The sequence below is a fragment of the Opisthocomus hoazin genome, chromosome 1, assembly GCF_030867145.1.
Source record: "Opisthocomus hoazin isolate bOpiHoa1 chromosome 1, bOpiHoa1.hap1, whole genome shotgun sequence".
NCBI lineage: Eukaryota > Metazoa > Chordata > Aves > Opisthocomiformes > Opisthocomidae > Opisthocomus > Opisthocomus hoazin.
Window position 1 is genome coordinate 59,949,068 of NC_134414.1, and position 19,473 is coordinate 59,968,540.

The following is a 19,473-nucleotide window of genomic DNA, read 5'->3' on the forward strand; positions in this document are numbered from 1 at the left end:
TGCCGAGTGACCACCAGGAACAGTTTCCAGCTGTGAGGGGTAAGGTGCAAGAAGTTTGTGCGTGGAGAGGATTCTTGACTCTGGCGCCGAGGAAGCTGGTGGGGCCCCTCCCCCAGCCTCCCCCCAAAGGGGCCGTGCCCACCCCACGCCCCGACGGGGCGGTGTGAAGGCACCGGCGCTGGGCAGCGCCCTCCCGCTGCCGCCCCCGGCGCCGGGGAGCCGGCGGGGCCGGGCCGGGGGAGGGTCCCGGCGGGGGCGGCGCTGGCGGCTCCCCCCGCGGCGGCGGGGGCGGCTCGGGGGCGGAGGCTCGGGGGCGGCCGGCGGGCCATGGCGGGAAGGAGCCTGCGGCTCGGCGCCCGGCTGCGGGCCGCCCTGCTGCTGGCCGCCGCCGCGGGGCTGGCGGAGCCGCCGCCGAGCTGCGAGGGCGTCCGGAAAGTTTTCCGGCTGCGGCAGCTCGGCCCCGTCAGAGGGATCCCGGAGTCCCCGCGGGAAGGTGAGGGGAGAGCTTGCCGGGGGGCAGCAGGCGCGGGGCGCGGCGGGGGCGGCGGGTGGGAATTCGGTGCCGGCCGGACCCGGCTCCGCGGCCGCGCCGGGGGCCGGGGGAGCCGCTGCCGTGGCGGAGGGGGGGCTGCCCGGCTCCCCAGTCGGGGGAAGGTGCCGTTCTCGGGCTCTGTCGAGGCCGGAGCGCACCGGCACCTGCCCGACCTCCCCCGCGCCCGCTGCCGCGCCCTGGGCCGGTGGGGTCTCTCCCGTGTGAAACGGGGGAGGTTCACGGCACTGCGGGCCGTGGATCTGCGCGTCTGCTCTGCTGGGTGTCTGCCTGCAGCGGCGGCTGAATAGAACCCCCGGGAAAGCCATGTCTGAAGTAGCGGCAGTTGGAGTGTATCCCGGCATTTGTACCAACAGGGAAACTTTTTTTTAAGCGGATGCCAAACGACGTGGCAAAGCGTGCAGGCAAGAAGACGTACCTGCTTGGATTAGGGGTTTGTTTCCAGCCTCCTGAGAACCTCGGTCATCTCAGTGGTGCTAGTCACAAAATTAAAATGCAGATGTTTTTATGGTTAGGGATATAGGGTTGGAAAGTACTTTTTTTTTTTTTTTTTTAACATACATATAGTGTCTTCGTATTTAGATGACAAGTGAACAGGTAACTGTGAGTCAATGCTTTCCTGACAGAAAATGACTGCTCAGTGCAACAAAAGCTGAATTAACATCCCATTCACTTTAAAATATCAATAGCCTCTTCCTTTTTTAAGGTAATCTGTATAGTTTTTATTAACTCTGCAAGTTGAGGTAAGGCATACTATGTTTATTCCTAAAGGATAGAGCTTTTTCATGACTCTGCTTTTAAACATAACACATAATCCGAAACCTAACACGCTTGATATTGCAATGTGCAATTTACAAACCAAAGTGCTATATTTAGGTTACCATTACGTTTGACAACATGCATTGTCTTCTTACGTTGTCCTTCACTAAAGATTTTTTTATTGTCTTCACTAAAAAGAAAATAAACACTTTGCTACGAAAGCCTGATTAGATAGGTACTGTGCAAATTAAGATGTCTGCAAAGTGAAATCTGAGTCAAAGCCCTGTCAGTGATTTAAATGTTTTGTGCTTATTGTTTGTGCAAATAACATTATTATGAATGATACAGTATTGGTTTCTCTACGTTCTTCTCATTCTGTAGTCTAGCATAACTATTGCACTTTCTCTGCCATTGTCATTTATTTTGATAACATACCTTCACTTGTATACTGGGGTTAGGGAGCAAACACGTTGCCTCAAGAGGAAAGAACTATGGCACCTTATGTATATTCCTTCTGCCCAGCTCCCTGATTTCCTCCCTTCCCCTATAACACTTTTATAACACCACTCTCATTTTCTTCTTTTGACTCTTCTGTACTTCCTGTTCCTGAAGCAAAAGCTGATTTTGAATTATAAGAGTAATAAAAGAATTCCTTTGTCCGGTGCTGCCCCTGCAAGCAGCGGTCAGCAGGAGGTGGGATATGGCTGCGTGGTCAGCAGCCTGTTTGGCTTTTTGAGGAAGTCTCATTGCGGCGGCCAGCCCGGAAAACACTGGCCCTCAAGGAGCCGAGTGCGAGCGTCAGAATTCCTGCTCTGAGTTGCTTTGGTCTCTGAGGTGCACGAAACAAATAATTGCAAACAGTAAAATCTATTCAGAATTGGAGATGACCAGAAAATGGGGATTAAATGAGTATTTTAGAAGGTTTAGGTGTGATTAAAGGTATTCGTAGGCTGGAAACATAATGCAATGAGGAAAGAAACGTCACTTTCGCTGCTGATCTTCTCTATTAAGCCTTTTTTTTGAGGCAAGAAGTGAAAAATATTTTAAAACTTTTTCTGATGGCACTTAGAAATACATTTGTAATGCACACACACACACATAAACACTTTCTGTGGGTGTCCACTTGTGAAAATAGGTGTGAAATCTGTCTCTATAAGGCTTAATTCTGTTGCTTAAACCTAGGCATCTGGCACCATTTCAGTTTCCCTGGAGTCTCTGGAATATCCCCGTGGGGCCAGCAGATGTGAAGCCTCTGGGGGACTGGCATCCTTCTGGAGTGGCAGTGGGCTGCGGGTGGGATGCCTTTGGCGTCTCGGATGCTCCCTGTGGGCAGTGGCACTGTGTGGTCAGCGCAGCCTGTGGTGTCCAGGAGCTATCGGCTTTCAAATGTTAGGCGTCAGCTTCAGAGCAAGCTGCCTAGGTCCTTCCTCTCTATTGTATTGCATTTTTTCCTGTATTGTAATGGTAATTTAGACCTAGCTTGTATAAGGACACCTTCATTTAAATGTCTTAAGCTGAACCACAGCTTTTAAGTGGGAATGGTACTTGGTGTACGGATTTGTATACAGTGGAAGGCTACCTCTACAGTCAGTAAAATTATAGGGAAGAAGTTGTGTTATATTGGCCTCGTTTTTGTTGCATATATTAAAATAAAAAACTTTAACATTCACAGTTGTGTTTCTTCCTCTTCTTCGTGGGAATAAAAACTAAACAACCTTATATCAGTGAATCATGAAAATTATAATTCTGTTTCTATCAGGGACTGCCTGGTGCCTATATTTTGAGTATACGTTAGCTCAAAAAAATGCATTGTTTTATATTAGTTTTGCAGTGATTTTATGTAGCTCATGTCTCTAAGGGAGCAAAAATACCTCTGTCATCATGTGCAAAAATGCTAGATACATGGACAAAGATGATCTTGAGGGATACAGGAACCACAAATTTGAGTTTTTGTTACCATTTACATAACACAGGATATCATGGTGTTGAAACTGGCAACTAAGCATTGAGAAAGATGAGTATCCTTAACAAAACCAAGGTTTTTATTGCTGTTCCCCAGACTAACTGCTCAATCTTTTGTAGCAGTGATTTCTGCCTACAGCTGTAGTACAGAATGATGCTCAGCTCTGTCACATGCTATATTGAAACATTTATCACTTTTGTACTGATTTTAAGTATTAGTTGCAAAAATGCTTTGCTTTGTCCTGTCTGGTTCTGTGCTACAAGTGCAGTGTTGTTGGCACTGTGCAGAAAAACCCAAATACTTAGAAATCCTAAAAGACCATTTTCATTGTATGGAGAAGCAAACAGTATGCAAAGTGTGAATTAAATATAAAAAGGCCTCAAAGGTTTGGTTTGGGAGTTTTTTGTTTTCATGGATATATATGTAACTTGGATTATTTAAAAAAAAAAAGTAGTTGTGGTCTACAAAATACTTCTTTCTGTGTATTTGTATTTCCTATGTTCAATTTCTGGTATCGTAACCTAAACAACTTTCTTGAAGAATTGTACTCATTGAAGAATTCTGCTCATTGACCCCATATATGCCAATAAAGCTAGAGCTTTTAGCTGATGTCAGCAGCTCAGTCTTCAGACAGATTAAATGGGAGCTCTCAACTCTCCTTGTTCTCTTGCTTGCAAAAAAGATTTCTTCTCTGGTTTCCTGCTCTCAGAATACGTAGAACAGCAGAATAGGATGGACAGTAAACCAGTCACCCTTGTCTTGTTGACAAAGGGCTTCCGGTCGGTGCATCAGTGAACAAACTGTCAGGCTTCTATTTCCGTCAAAAAGCTGGATTCCGTGGCTTACTGAAAAATGTTACATTTGCTGGAACTGTAGAATCAAACATTTCCTGGTGAAGTGGGAAAAATTGCTGGAGATATTTTTCCAGATTCTCAGCAGGTTTTTTTGGGTCATTTCCCCCTGAATAAATCTAGGCTTCTTTTCAGCAACCTTTGAGAGGTCGTGTATGCAGTTTTAGAACAAGAAGCATAATAAGGAGTGAAGACTCTGATTAGTATAATTTTTATTACAAAGGCTTTTTGATAGAGAATCATTATGCATATGCAGTTGAATAAATGAGACAAGCTGTTCTTGAAGGATGACACAATCTCAGAAAAAGTTGGTGTGTAATACTCTTTTGTTAATTCAAGTTCAAATATTCTTGCTAATTCAGCTTAAACAACAATAGAAGTCAGTTTAAAATCTAGATAAGATTACTTTGTTGCTAGTCAAAAATGATCTTTGAATTTTAATGTGGGTTTCTAGTATGAGTTACATTCAGGTAATTTGGGTTTTGGTTCTATCTGAAGTCACATCGAGATTTTTTTTTTTTTTTTTCTTTTTCGTATGTGCAGGCAGGGGCACTTCTAGTTGCTCTGTTTGTCTAACTGACGTTCAGATCTACGGAAAAGGTTTTAGATAGAGACATAAAGTGACTTCCTCTGTTGTATTAGTTATTGACGTTCCTTATATCACATCTGTTTTTGTGAGGGCTGTTGCCTACAACATACTTTTTTGTGTACATGAACATACACTGTTGGTTCCTGAATGCAAGTAGTATTTCACCGCTGGATCCACAAAATGATTACTGTGAAACAATTCTTAAAATGTTCTGGGATTAAAAAGACCAAAAAAATGGACTCAGCTATGTAGAATTTTCCACATCTCTGTCTCCCATATTTCAGCTTCTCAAGGAAGTCAGCGGTGCTTGATCTGGCTGGGGTGACCTGGAAGGCGATGTGCGTATGCTAAATGGAGTACAGGGGACCAACTCCTGGTCCTCATGCTGAGTGGAATAGGTTGGCTCATGTCTATGTTGCTTAAGGCTGGTGTCCCATAGAAGGGACTGACTGTCCTCACTCAGTGGTGTTTGACCTTGATTCTTCTCTAGATCCCATATGATGCTTTTGTAATGCCAATGCACTATGGATTTTGGGGGTCCTCTTCCCCCTGAATTCAAACAGTCTTAAAAATAGGAAGGCTTTTCGCAGGCAGCGATTGTAGTGTAGCATGGGTGCATGTTTTGTGCCGTGAGCTGGAGCGTGGGTGTGTGGAGGGATGCTGCTACCTTGCTAGGGTGCCTGCTAGTAGGAGGGTGGTCTTAGAGGGTGTTAGGAAGGAACCAAACCTGTACTACAGTGTTGCCTGCGGTGTCTGCTGAAAGCAGTGTGCAGAACGCACTGTCTCTAGAAGTGCAGCTTGCCACTGCGTGGAGAGAAATCCTGGTGCCATCTCAACGGAGCCGTGGAAAGGAGTAAGGTGATAGTTCAACACTAGGGACAGTCAGGGCCGGGTGCTTGAGGCTGCTCCCTGCCTCTCTTACTTAGCAGTGCTGAAGGACCTTTGTAGCAGTCATAGTCATGGTGATTAATGCTAAGTCTGGGGTGGCGCCTATAACAAAAATAAGTTAACAAATATTAAAGGGCAAGCATCAGAAGGACTCATGTCTGGTACAGGTTGCAGATCTACTTTGCAGTAAGCCACTGGTTTGAACAACTGCTTCCAGGCCCTATGGCATTTCAGTGCTGCCTTTTAAAAGACTGTTTATTGTTACAATCCTAAATCTGTTTTGCGATTTTTCAGGCTCTGGATTTGATCTCGTGGAAATAAGTGTCTAAGTAGACAGGCAGAAATTTACCACACATCTGGTATTTTCTCTTGCTGGTAATCAACATCCTCATCCTGTCAGCATTTGTTTATCTCTAGGTACTGAAAATATGAATGTGTATGGCTGAGACCATGAATGAAAGTTTGAAATCAACTCTAGATCTTCTATATACATATAACTATATATCTATATAACATATACCTCTGAATGACTACATTTTATTTTTGCTGAACTGTCTTTTCTACAGCCATCTAGATTGTTTTCAGTTGTAAAACCTTTCCTATGCTGTAACTGTTTATGTTAATATATATTTATTACAGGCTGAGTTATTTCTACTTCTTGCTGCTCTGTGATCTTGTCTAAAAATACTTGGCAGTGTAGAGCCTTAAAAATTTGGTACTGAAATGAGCCAATATTCCTAATTGGAGCAGAAAGTGTTTTCTCACTGTGTTTCAAAATAATTGTTTATTGACAAACCCATTCTTGTGGAAGACAGGAAGATTTTTAGATGTGAAAACACAGAAAATAAGTGTGTGGGTTTTTTAACATTGGTTGTACTGAAATGGAATGACCTGTTTCACTGACTGGTTTACATACCCTCTTCTGAAACATTATCTGTAAGTTGTTGCTTGTTCTGTAGCTTTATAAAGAAACAACTACAAAACCACTCTGTTGATTTGGAGTAACTACTCCGTTTTTAGTCATTTGGGTTCTTTTGCTTGTTGTATTTGGTTACTTTATCCTGACCATTGAAAGTAGCTGTGTTTAATGAGCTGGAACAGAAGTAGGTCAATAAATTGTACTTTATATATATGTGATTAACAGTCTTTAAGTATAAAACAAAGTTCCCTTAGGGTTGGGAATAATATCCATGTTACAAAGATGCTGCTTAAAGAAAGTATTTACTATAAAATCAAATGAATAAAAGAATATTGAACAGTCAGCTGAAACCATGAACAAATATTAATTATTATTTTAGAGTGTTACTAAAAGTCTAAACGGCTTCTTGAAGCTATACTAAAGCCCCTAATAAGCCTAGTGAAAATTTCATATATAGCTCCTGCTTTACAAGAGGTAAACTCCAGAAGGTTTGAAAGCTAAATAGTGCCTAACGTTTGTTTAAAATATTAAGCACAGTTTGGGTAATAAAGCTAATCTTTAGGTTGTTTAATACGAAACAAGTATTATGCATGTCTGTGCTTATATATGCATTGAACTGCATGTGAGCAGATGTGTATATTATTTGTTAACAACTAAAATGTAGTAGTGGAAAGGTTATACATATTGGAAAAGTAACACAAAGGTTTTGTGCAAGATTTACTTTTCTGAATCGTGTAGGAAGGAGGAGATCATTGCTTCTAAGAAATAAAAACTGCTATTTACTTGTGAGACACATCTCAAGTCAGTAGGAGAATGGGGAATAGTGATCACAAGTTCTAATTTTTCCTTGGTTTGACAGCTCGGCTACACACTTCTGATCATGAAATTATGGTTTATTGTACAACAATACCATTGACTACAATGATGCTGTATGCAAAACAAAGTTATTTGCATTTGAGGCAACTTGATAATAACACTTCACCAAGTTTTGTCTCTTACATTTTCAGTTCCGAGCAGAGGAAGGACATTTATGTGTAGCTACTTGTGTTGGGTCTGGCTGAGATGGGGTTAGTTTTCCCCATAACAGCCCTCACAGTGCTGTGCTTTGTATTCATAGCTAAAAAGGTGGTGATAGCACACCAGTGTTTGGGTTGCTACTGACCAGGGCTCGCACAGCATCAAGGCTGTCTCTCCAATATTTGCCTCCTCACCCATAGGCTGGGGGAGGGCAAGATCTTGGGAGGGGACATAGCCAGGGCAACTGACCTAAACTGACCAAAGGGATATTCCGTACTGTATGATGTCTGCTGAGCAATGGAAGCTAAGAGACAGGAGGAGGAGTGGGGCCATTTGTCTTTAAAGGTCATCTAGTTCCAGCCCCGCACCATGGGCAGGGACACTTTCCACTACACCAGATTGCTCAAAGCCCCATCTCACCTGGCCTTGAACACTTCCAGGGAGGGGGTATCCACAGCTTCTCTGGGCAACCTGTTCCAGTGCCTCACCACCCTCACAGTAAAGAATTAATTTCTTACATCTAATCTAAATCTACCCTCTTTCAATTTAAAGGTTGCCCGTTGTCCTATCACTACAAGCCCTTGTAAAAAGTACCTCTCCAGCTTGCTTGTAGGCCCCTTCAGGTACTGGAATGCTGCAATGAGGTGCCCCTGGAGCCTTCTCTTCTGCAGGCTGAAGAGCCCCAACTCTCTCAGCCTTTCCTTAGGAGAGGTGTTCCAGCCCTCTGATCATTTTTGTGGCCCTCCTCTGGACCCGCTCTAACAGGTCCATGTCTTTCCTGTGCTGAGGGCTCCAGAGCTGGATGCAAGACTGCAGATGGGGTCTTACCAGAGCAGAGGGCAGAATCACCTCCCTTGCCTTACTGGCCACACTTATCTTGATGCAGCCGAAGATACTGTTGGCCTTCTGGGCTGCGAGCACACATTGCCTGTTGACATTAATATTCTGGTCAACCAACACCCTCAAGTCCTTTGGCCCTTCTTTGCTGATCTTTCCTGACAAACCTCTATCTGTCCATTGCTGCACGGTGGTCATTGAAGCTGTTTCACCATGTCTCAGTTATTCCAACTGTATCTGGTTCTTTCGGGCATGTGCAGAGCTCCAGCTTTGCCTGTTTGTTTCCCTGTATTAAGGATGTCATAGGAACTGCCAAATTCAGCAGATGCTGCTCCTGGAAATTCCTCCTGGTGCCTGAAGCACAGCTACGTGCACAATGAGAGTTCACTAGTGAAGTTCGCTAGTGAAAATACACCCTCCCTCTCCAAATCACAAGCACACCCACGTTCATGGATCCCTTAAATGTCAGCATTGCAGCCTCCCAGTCTAATATCCATGACTGATTCACCTTAACTGCTGTGCCAATCCGCTCCTGCTCTCCTCTCTGTCAAGTTAGTCCAGTTTGATGTTTGCTAGTGAATAGATGGGTGCAGTCGCACATTTGTCTCACAGGCTGCTCCATAGTTGCAGATCCCTTGAGTATTGGCACAAGGCTCTCGGTCTCCCCGTTACCCGTGTCTGGACTCTGGGTCTCACTAGTCACCACTGGCTCAGTCTTTGCAGAGCCAGGCCTCCTCCTACTCAGTGGCTGTTACAGTTCTATAAACACACACAGGATTAAATTCAGCAGGGAATTATAAACACGTCCTGTTTCTGGCATTTAGACCTCTCAAACCTAAGCACGCACATAGTCCCTGGTCTCTGCAGTTGCTGCTGTGTAGATCTTGCAGCACTTATGAATAGGCCAGAGTGAAGTTGTATGTAGAAGTTAGTTAAGAGAAAGGTGTTTGTTAAGAAGATAGGGTAGACCGCAATGATCGGGTGCAGGGCACAGTGAAGCAAGTGTACCAACGGCCTTGGTTACGTGTGTGCAGCCCCTTTTATCCCCACTTCCCTTCTGTTTTCTCATTCTTGTTTCTCCTCTCATCCCACCTTTTCCCCACCTTTCGCTCTTACCCTCAACATTCCATAGTAAGTTTTGTGCAGTCCCACAAACCCCTTCTGGTATCCTACAATAAATTTCCCACAGTCCAAAGCATCCAACAATGCTCAAGTTTGTCTTGTTTCCCCTTCCTCATCAGTTACTATGTTCAGGCTGACCCACTCTTAAAAGACTCTTGAGTTCCTTCGTAACCCAGCAGTCAGTGGCTGATGAGTTCCGGTCTTTGTTACTGTCCCTGTTATCACCTGGTTTTTAGTGTTTGTGTGCCTGTGTTAATTTAATTTGTCATTTTCCTTGTTGCTTGCTATTTCTTTTATACTGAATAGTCCGCAACCAGGCAACTTAATGGGCCAGATACCGTTACATTCAGTGTAGCCTCACGCGTGGGCTGAGTGCATTTGTGTACCTGCACTGGAGCTGGGCCCCCTTTCACCATGCTTTATCCTTCCTAAGGGCTCTTTTGCACCCATCTCTGGGCCACGTATGCTTGCCATTGCTGACCTCCCTTCCCGTGCTTGCTTGCAAACAGTTATCAACATCCCCCTGAGATGCCTGCGTCAAAGCCCTCCTCGCCAGGCTGGCCAGCCTCGTGGTGAAGTTGCTCTTACTCCACTCTGTCAAACGCATTCTGTCTTCCACTAACTCCGCTTTCCTTCCTTAAAGAGGGACCCGTGGTTGTAAAAGCCAAAGTGCTGTATGTGATACTTACAGGGAAAAGCTGCTCAGTACAAATAGTCTAAGACAAATCAGGATGAGAGTTGTTTACTGGTTTGCTAAAGACACCTGTCAATCAGTTAATTATACATTCAGGATTGATATCAGTAATACAAGAGATAAACACTGTACTAGACACAAAATTTTAATAAACAGCTGAAGATTTCTGAGCACCTTCCTTTAACTAATTCCAAACTTTCTAGTCTGCTCTCCCCGCCACGGTTATACACAAACCCAACACCGGCTGTGCAGGCTCCCCTGGGTGCACACTCCTCCTGTGGGAGACATGGCTGCCCCAGCTTTGTGTGCATCCCCTGGTGAGGAGGTGTCCCCGCGCCCCAGGGTGGGGTCCCTGCCTGCCTGCTGCCCCCACTCCGTCAGCCAACTGCTGGCTGCTCCTGGCACCCCACGGGGAGGCTGCGCTGCCCGGCCTGGGCAGGCATTGGGGTGTCCCGGGGACGCTGCCGGCAGGGACAGACCCCCTCTGATGCCTGCTGCTTCCTCTCCACCATCGCTCCTGGCTGTCACAAATGTTTGTGCTTCTTGCCAAGGTCACTCCTTTGTTTCAAATTACTTGTAATTCCCCAGTTAATGTTTGACACAGCTAATGGCCGCCTTCCTCTTCAGTTCGATGAGCTTTGGGCAAAGGACTCTCTCAGGCACTTCTGTGGTTTTGGTGCACCTTCCTGGTATTAACAGCTGCTGTTGTCACAGATGACAGAACAGCTGAGGGGGGAAGGCATCTCTGGAGATGCTTTTGGGGAGTCCCCTGCTCAAAGCAGGGTCAGCTATAGCAGGTTACTCAGGACCGTGTCCAGTCTCCAATGACAGAGACTCCGTGACCTTTCAGGGCAACCTCTTCTTGTGTTTGATCAACCTTATGGTGATTTTTTTTTTTTCTGAAGTGACTGCTTTGCCAGGGGTGCTGAATGTTTTATTGCATATTTAATGTAATAAATAGGTTACGTGAAAAAGAATAAATTAAATTAGTTTTAAATAATCATAAAAAGCATTAACTTAAATTAAAACATGTCACATAATGCCTAAATTGTGCTTTACTTGTTCTTTTTTAGGTAAAATTTGAGAAAAAATTGTAGTTTCAAGAAATTTTTAATTAAAAGAAATAACCTCTAAAAATTTAGTAACTAATCTGATTCAGCCCTGTAAAATGTGAATGCTTTTATGTTGCTAATGAAATGAATTGGTGTATGTTACAACAGAGGATAGCAACAGAAAAACATGGCATTCTTTTTTTTCTCTTTTTATTCTGCACTAGGAATAGAGTTGAGTTAAACGTAATGACCTTGCTGTGGTGTGTTCTCAAATGAAGGTCAAAAAGAACGAAAATTAGTTCTGATTAGGAAATCTAGAGCCTAAAGCCAATGAAGAGGATAGACGGTTTAACATTTTCAGGGAAGGGGTTCAGCGGAAAAGCATGATATCTCTGTATGTATTTAATGTCACTGACTTTAATCAGTGCTAGAAGCTAAACAACTATAGCACTTTCCCCTTTTTACCATCAGTGAATTAATCTTTGCTACAATAACAACTACACCAAAATGTATACTAGTCCTGAAATTACACAAGGAGAGAGGGGGAAATAGAGATGTTGTATGAAAACTGCACGGCAGGACCCTGTAGTTCTGCTCATCCGCTGGCTAGTGTCTGCCCCAGCTCCCTCGTAGCCTGTGTGAGTAAATCTTCCTGCCCTTGTGCTGGAGGGGTATGCCAGATTTCTGGAGCTCAGGATGGAGCTGAAACATGGCCAGCACACATGCGAGGACACCCTGTCTGGGGAGTGCTGTCGCATCCCACAGCTAAGATGTGCCCAGAGCCAGACAAAGCCAAGACCTAAAATTACCTGACAGAATCGAGCCAACGAGGGGAGGTGTGCTGCTGGACCTTGTACTGACAAGCAAAGAAGGACTGGTTGAGGATGTGAAGGTTGGGGGCAACCTTGGCTGCAGTGACTATGAACTGGTGGAGTTCAGGATCCTGAATGGAGGAAGCAGGGAAATAAATAGTATCGTAACCTTGGACTTCAGGAGAGCTGACTTTGGTCTCTTCAAGGACCTGCTTGGTGGAACCCTGTGGGTCAGGGCGCTAGAGGACAGGGGGGTCCAAGAAAGCTGGTCACTATTCAAGCATGACTTCCTCCGTGCTCAAGATTGGTGAATCCTCATGAGTAAGGAATCAAGCAAAGGTGGCAGGAGACCTGTATGGATGAGCAAGGAGCTTCTAGCAATGCTCAAATGGAAGAGAGAGGTCTACAGAACGCAGAAAGAGGGACAGGTCACTTGGGAGGAATACAGAAATGTTGTCAGAGCATGCAGGGAAGCAACAGGGAAGGCTAAGGTCCACCTGGAATTAATCTGGCAAGGGGTGTGAAAAACAACAAGGAGGGCTTCTTCAAGTACATCAGCAGCAAACAGAGAACTAGGGAAAATGTGAGGCTGCTGCTGAAGGAGTTGGGTGCCCTGGTGACGGAGGAGGCAGAGAAGGCGGAGTTACTGAATTCCTTCTTTGCTTCAGTCTTCACTGCTAAGGCAGACCCTCGTAATCCCAGTCCCTGGAGGTAAGAGAGAGAGCCTGGTGAAAGGATGACCTTTCCTTGGTTTAGGAGGATTGTGTGAGAGATTGTTTAAGCAATCTCGACACCCACAAATCTGTGAGCTCCAATGATATGCACCCATGATTGCTGAGGGAGCTGGCAGATGTCATTGCTGAGCCACTCTCCATCATCTTTGGAAGATCCTGGAGGACAGGAGAGGTGCCTGAGGACTGGAGGAAAGCCAATGTTACTCCAATCTTCAAAAAGGGCAAGAAGGAGGATCCAAGAAACTACAGGCAGGTCAGCCTTACCTCCTTCCCTGGAAAGGTGATGGAACAGCTCATTCTGGATGTCATCATTAAGCAAGTGGAGGAAAAGAAGGTTATCAGGAGTAGTCAACGTTGATTCACCAAGGGGAAATCATGCCTGACCAATCTGATAGCTTTCTATGGTGGCATGACCAGCTGGGTAGATGAGGGGAGGACAGTGGATGTTGTCTACCTCGACTTCAGCAAGGCTTTCGACACTGTCTCCCATAACATCCTGCTAGGGAAGCTCAGGAAGTGTGGTCTGGATGAGTGGACAATGAGGTTGATTGAGAACTGGCTGAATGGCAGAACTCAGAGGGTTGTCATCAGTGGTTCAGAGTCTAGTTGGAGGCCAGTAACTAGTGGTGTCCCCCAGGGGTCAGTACTGGGCCCAGTCTTGTTTAACTTACTACGCAGTGACCTGGATGAAGGGGCAGAGTGTGTACCCTCAGCAAGTTTGCTGTTGACACAAAACTGGGAGGAGTGGTGGATACACCAGAAGGCTGTGCTGCCATTCAGCGAGACCTGGACAGGCTGGAGAGTTGGTCAGAGAGGAACCTGATGCGGTTCAACAAAGGCAAATGCAGGGTCCTGTACCTGGGGAGGAACAACCCCATACACCAGTACAGGCTTGGGGTGGACCTGCTGGAGAGCAGCTCTGTGGAGAGGGACCTGGGAGTGCTGGTGGATGACAAGTTAACCATGAGCCAGCAGTGTGCCCTCGTTGCCAAGAAGGCCAATGGGATCCTGGGATGCATCAAGAGGAGTGTGGCCAGCAGGTCGAGGGAGGTTCTCCTTCCCCTCTACTCTGCCCTAGTGAGGCCCCATCTGGAGTACTGTGTCCAGTTCTGGGCTCCCCAGTTCAAGAAGGATGAGGAGCTACTGGAGAGAGTCCAGTGGAGGGCTGATGAGGATGATGAGGGGACTGGAGCATCTTTCCTATGAGGAAAGACTGAGGGAACTGGGCTTGTTCAGCCTGAAGAAGAGAAGGCTGAGAGGGGGCCTTATAAATGCTTCTAAATATCTCAAGGATGGGTGTCAGGAGGATGGGGCCAAACTCTTTTCAGTGGTGCCCAGTGACAGGACAAGGGCCAACAGGCACAAACTGAAGCATAGGAAGTTCCATCTGAACACGAGGAAGAACTTTACTTTGAGGGTAAAGGAGCCCTGGAACAGGCTGCCCAGGGAGTTTGTGGAGTCTCCTTCTCTGGAGATATTCAAAACCCACCTGGGTAAGGTCCTGTGCAGGCTGCTGTAGGTGAACCTGTTTTAGCATCGCCTGCTTTCATTAGTCACAGATGAAATTCTTATGAGATCCCACCACTGTGGTGCTGAAAAGGTTAAAATTCAGGAGCTCCTTTTCTCTCCTGATGTTCTCTGATTGCTGTGCATTGCCCTTCTGCACACAACTCAGAGCTGAAAAAAAGGTAGCGGGAACATTAGAAGTTATGAATTATCAGCTTCAAGTGAGCACTCTGAATACTTTGAAGGCTTGCTTCATTACCTGGGTTTTTGTTGTGCTGTCTTTCTTGCCTTGTGGCTGCTGCCATACTTTTCCCTAAGGGGCAACAAGCCAAAGATTTTACTCTGACTCTTCAGTAATAGTTGAAGGAATGTAGTTAATTACCAATCTCATATAGCTGATTTCCGCCCTCCCCCCCATACACACATGCGAAAAAAAACCAGAAGAGAAATAGAAGCAGAGGATGTTTATAGATGAAGAAAAGAAAAGACATTGTCTGCGCTCCATTTGGATCAGAGTTACTCCAAGCACTTGCAAACCTTGCTTCTTCATTTAACGAACCAATGGCATATGTTGTAGAGAAAGTCAGAAGAGTTGTTCATAATACTTTGAATACCATGGAAACACTTCTGTGATGCTCTAAAAAAGATGTATTTCGTATTTCAGAGTAGAATTTAAGATCATAGACCTAGTTCAAAACATCAGTCAATGAAGACCTTGATTGATCTCTGCTTATGAGTCCCTAGAGAACACCTGAAAAATCTAAATTCTTGTTGATAACGTTAAATATGACAGTGTCTAATTTTAATTTTTTTATTTATCCTTCTGATTCTTTTCAGTGAGATTTTCACTTCAGCTGTGCTGAAATAGCTAACTTTGCCCTGAAAAACAGACTTGAGTGTATTCATTATGTTCCACCTGAAAATTAACAGTTGAAGCTTTGAAGTTTTTCTGCTTTTGAGAGTTTCTGTGCTTTATGAATTAATTAATTCTGTTTGTGGCCTTGAAAATATATTCCATATTGATATGCTAACTTTTTTGTCTAAGTTCATCTCTGAAAAATATAAATCACAGAATCACAGAATGTTTGGGGATGGAAGAGACCTCTGTGGGTCATCTAGTCCAACCCCCCTGCCGAAGCAGGGCCACCTACAGCAGGCTGCACAGGACCTTGTCCAGGCGGGTCTTGAATATCTCCAGAGAAGGAGACTCTACAACCTCCCTGGGCAGCCTGTTCCAGGGCTCCGTCACCCTCAGAGGGAAGAAGTTCTTCCTCATGTTCAGGTGGAACTTCTATGCTTCAGTTTGTGCCCATTGCCCCTTGTCCTTTCGCTGGGCACCACTGCTACATATATGCTGTCCATATATATTGGACACTCCATCACTACAGAGAAGCAAGTTGTGAAAAGTGTAGCAGAGTGTGTGAGTCTTCAGTGTGACACTGCATAGTTCTCTTTTCTTCGTAATGTTTTCAACTTGTGAAGAAAAATAGAAGGAAGTCCTAATGTAGACAAATCTTAGTAAAATTAATCTAGATTAATTTATCCTCCTTTGGTGTTTAATTGTAGTTCAAAGTACTGCTGTGTTTCTTATTCTGACAGATTTGTTGGGCTCTTGTAATTGTTCTTAAAATTTTCTGAAGTTAAGAAGAAAATAAGGATAGTTATGCATGCTAAACTTAAAAAGTGAAATCAAGAAATATGAAAATTATGAAGAATTGTGCTAGAAAATAAATGTTTATATTTTTATATAAATATGTAATTTTATCAAATATTTGTGAAAGAGACGCACATGAGATGAGTGGGTTGGAGTTGCTAGGCTGCTTTGTGAAATTGGAAGCAAGAGGAGCATGGTGAGAATGATTACTTCCAGCATCTGGTAGAACAAAAGGATTTGGAAGCCAAAGCCACCTTGAGGAGTCTCAGCGCTAATGGTGAACTGAAGGAGCACATTTCAGGAAGACTGGAGAGACCTTTTTTAGACTAATATAGGAACAGTGTGTAATCTTCTGGATATCTAGAGATGAAATAATTTGGTTAATGTTTTTGTCTCTGTAAAACTGATTCAGCTTTGAGGGAAAGCCAAACTCATGGTTGTTCTGCTTTAGCTTCTGTGTTAGTCTCTTAGATAGGTGCTGAGCATGTTTCTTGACAAAGACAGGCTTCGGACAAGGTCAGACATGAATTTAACACATTCCACATAATAAAATTTTTAATAGCCCTGGAGGTTTCTGCAACATAAGAGTTCATAATTTGATCCAGATGCTAGTCTGATTAGATGAGTTGATGAAATGATGAATTTGTGCCTAACTGTTCAGCTTCTATTTCTTGAGGCCATCTTATAGGACAAATATTTTATCATAGTACAATATTTCCATTACAGAGTCCCAATTCATCTGTACTTCAATGAATAGATATATTAGTCACCAAATGTAAGTTTGAACAGCAGTATTAATAATGATGTACCAGACACCTCAGAATTCATGCATGTGGGTTAGAAAATCTCTCTGTCTTAGATTTGTGGCATCACAAGTGACCTCTGTCTCCCCTGCACTCTTTCTTCATAAGTCATGCTGGCTAGAAACTTCTTCATGAAGATAAAAGACTTTCCTAGAACAGCAGAATTGGAGTTTTAAGAATAAACAAGTAGTGGAAAGAATTGTAAAATTGGTTGGTTTGTCAACGTGAGACCAATAGACAAACAGATAGGTCAGATTATGTGACTAATTCTTTCTTTTTGAGCTTTTTGCTGATTTGTTTGAAGGTTGGTAAAGAGAAATCATATGCACAATTAATGAAAAAAAATTAAACAGAGAATCTATTTTTAAATAAGCAAATATAAATAGAAAAGAAAGTAAAGAACATATATAGGGGAATAAAGAATGCAGTAAGTCTGAAATTGGTATGGCATTGAAATGTGTCCAAACAACATGATAACATGGGTCCTCTCTTTTACAGTGTCAGTGACATGACTAGATAGCTGCCTGCCTTTTTTCGACAGTAGTGAGTTGTTTTTTGTTACAAGAGGAAGATAATATTCAGTAACCAAAAAGGGAAAATGCTGTTGTAATGCAATACTGTGAATATTGCTATCAGTAGAAACATTTTTCCTCATGGTGTTTGTCAGGTGTGTTGCTGCTGGCATACTACAGACTCTACCTTGGCTTGTCTCGTAGTGTGATATTCTTTGTGTGATAAACTCTTTGAGAATGAAAAAAAAATTAAATGGGAGAGAGAGAACTGTGTGCCATACCTGTGGATAGACTTTTCTGGGATGATGAGTAAATATTGCTGCAGGTTTATTTATCATTCCTTTAATTTGTTCGTGGGTGGGTGGTATATTAGTTCCATTTGCTGCTTGCTGTTTTAGCAGTAAGTTATTTTAAAAGTCTCATTTACTGTAGCTGATATTTAAATTAATTAGTATTCAGCATAGCAGCAAATGTAGCTAATCACTAGAGAGGATTTAAAAGGATTAATAGAAAGTTTCAGTGTTTTATTTCCTTAAACAATACCAACTTAGACATGTTTTGCTTTGAACTTATTGCACCTGAAGGTGTATGTGTTTTATATACATGCAGTATAACTCATCCCTGGATCAGGTAGTGTTAACATAGCTTTAATCCTTACGTTTCTTGTTTTGACTCATGCACCGCTAATCTGTTCTCTTGACCCATTGCCTTGAGTAACTTGCTATCTCTTTCCAGGACCAAAGTTTGCTGAAGCCATTAACACTGCCCTGATAAAAAGATTTAACTTTTAAACAACCATCATAAGAGCTACAGCTAAAAGTTGCAGAAAAATAAACTTTCATGTACTTGAAGTTCCACCTTTGCCAGTTTTAAATCCTAGATGTGGCTAGCATTAAGCACAAGCATCTGAAGTGGTTGCTTGGGGTCCTGTGACTTGGTCCATTCCCACTGCTGCCCCTTCCCCACTTTTAATTGCGTTTTAGCTGCTCTGCGGCAATTGCCCTCTGCAGAGACCTGTACCCAGAGCAGCTAACCTGCAGATATTAAACAGCTTTAAACTAAAAGAGGGAAGATTTAGATTAGATATTAGGAAGAAATACTTCACCATGAGGGTGGTGAGGCACTGGCACAGGTTGCCCAGAGAAGCTGTGGCTGCCCCCTCCCTGGAAGTGTTCAAGGCCAGGTTGGATGGAGCTCTGAGCAACCTGGACTAGTGGAAGGTGTCTCTGCCCGTGGCAGGGGGGTTGGAACCAGATGATCTTCAAGGTCCCTTCCAACCCTTACCATTCTATGATTATATTACTCTTAAGTGATGTAGCAGTTTATACGTCTGCTTTGTTTTATGCTGGGCTGCGATTTGGACTGTTCCAGGGCATGCCATGATTTTGTGAGAAAAGTAGGATGAGAGGAGAGGAGTCTTCAGTATTTTAGGGGTGGGTTCGTGGTGTCTAGGACTGGGAATGCTGCAGGAAGGTAGGGATGGTCAGCAGTGCAGGGGTCTGTGTTTGGAGAGCTGGTATGGTCTGGGGGGTTGGAGTCAGTGAGGTCAAAGGACTGAAATCCTGCTTTTGGAAACATGGGACATGCAGTAAGAGATGGAGGCTGTATATAGATAGTTACATGGATGCTAAGCTTCTGGAACACCGGTGAACTGTATTTTTAATACTCATAATAAAGATTAGTTTAAGATACTCATTAATGTTGCTTGGAGGCAAGGGACTTTGTTTAAGGATGGCTGTCACACTAAGATTTTTCTTTGGCATGCATAACAAATACTAGTGTAGCTAATAAATAGATAATTTGATGGACCACCTTAATTTTTCAGCTTTTTTTTTTTAATTCTTTGACTGACTTGGAATGTCAGCGGATGGAATACGTAAGTTTTCACACAGCAAGAGATTTGTAAAAGCGGCTGCCCAGGAGAATTTCTTTAGTTTGTAGACTGTAAAAACGTACATACTGAAGAACATGATGAGGATAAACAGCCTACAAAAACATCAAGCTGTATGAGGAAAAAGATACCTTGTAGCAGTAGCATAACACTTAAGAAATAAATTTTTTTAATACACGCGGAAGTCACAGAATCACAGAATCACAGAATCACAGAATGTTCGGGGTTGGAAGGGACCTCTGTGGGTCATTTAGTCCAACCCCCCTGCCGAAGCAGGGCCACCTACAGCAGGCTGCAGAGGACCTCGTCCAGGCGGGTCT

General features: G+C 43.8%; 1 protein-coding gene across 10 annotated transcripts in view; it reads left to right on the forward strand.

The window, feature by feature from the left end:
* Positions 1 to 324: 324 nt before the first annotated feature.
* Positions 325 to 19,473, forward strand: part of GPC5 (glypican 5) — an 846,827-nt gene continuing 827,678 nt past the window's right edge. For all 10 annotated transcript variants that reach the window (XM_075423644.1, XM_075423689.1, XM_075423635.1 and 7 more), the window contains exon 1: positions 325 to 493. In XM_075423644.1, coding sequence (XP_075279759.1) covers positions 328 to 493 — 166 coding nt within the window. In that variant the 5' untranslated portion in view covers positions 325 to 327. The remainder of the gene's footprint in view (positions 494 to 19,473) is intronic.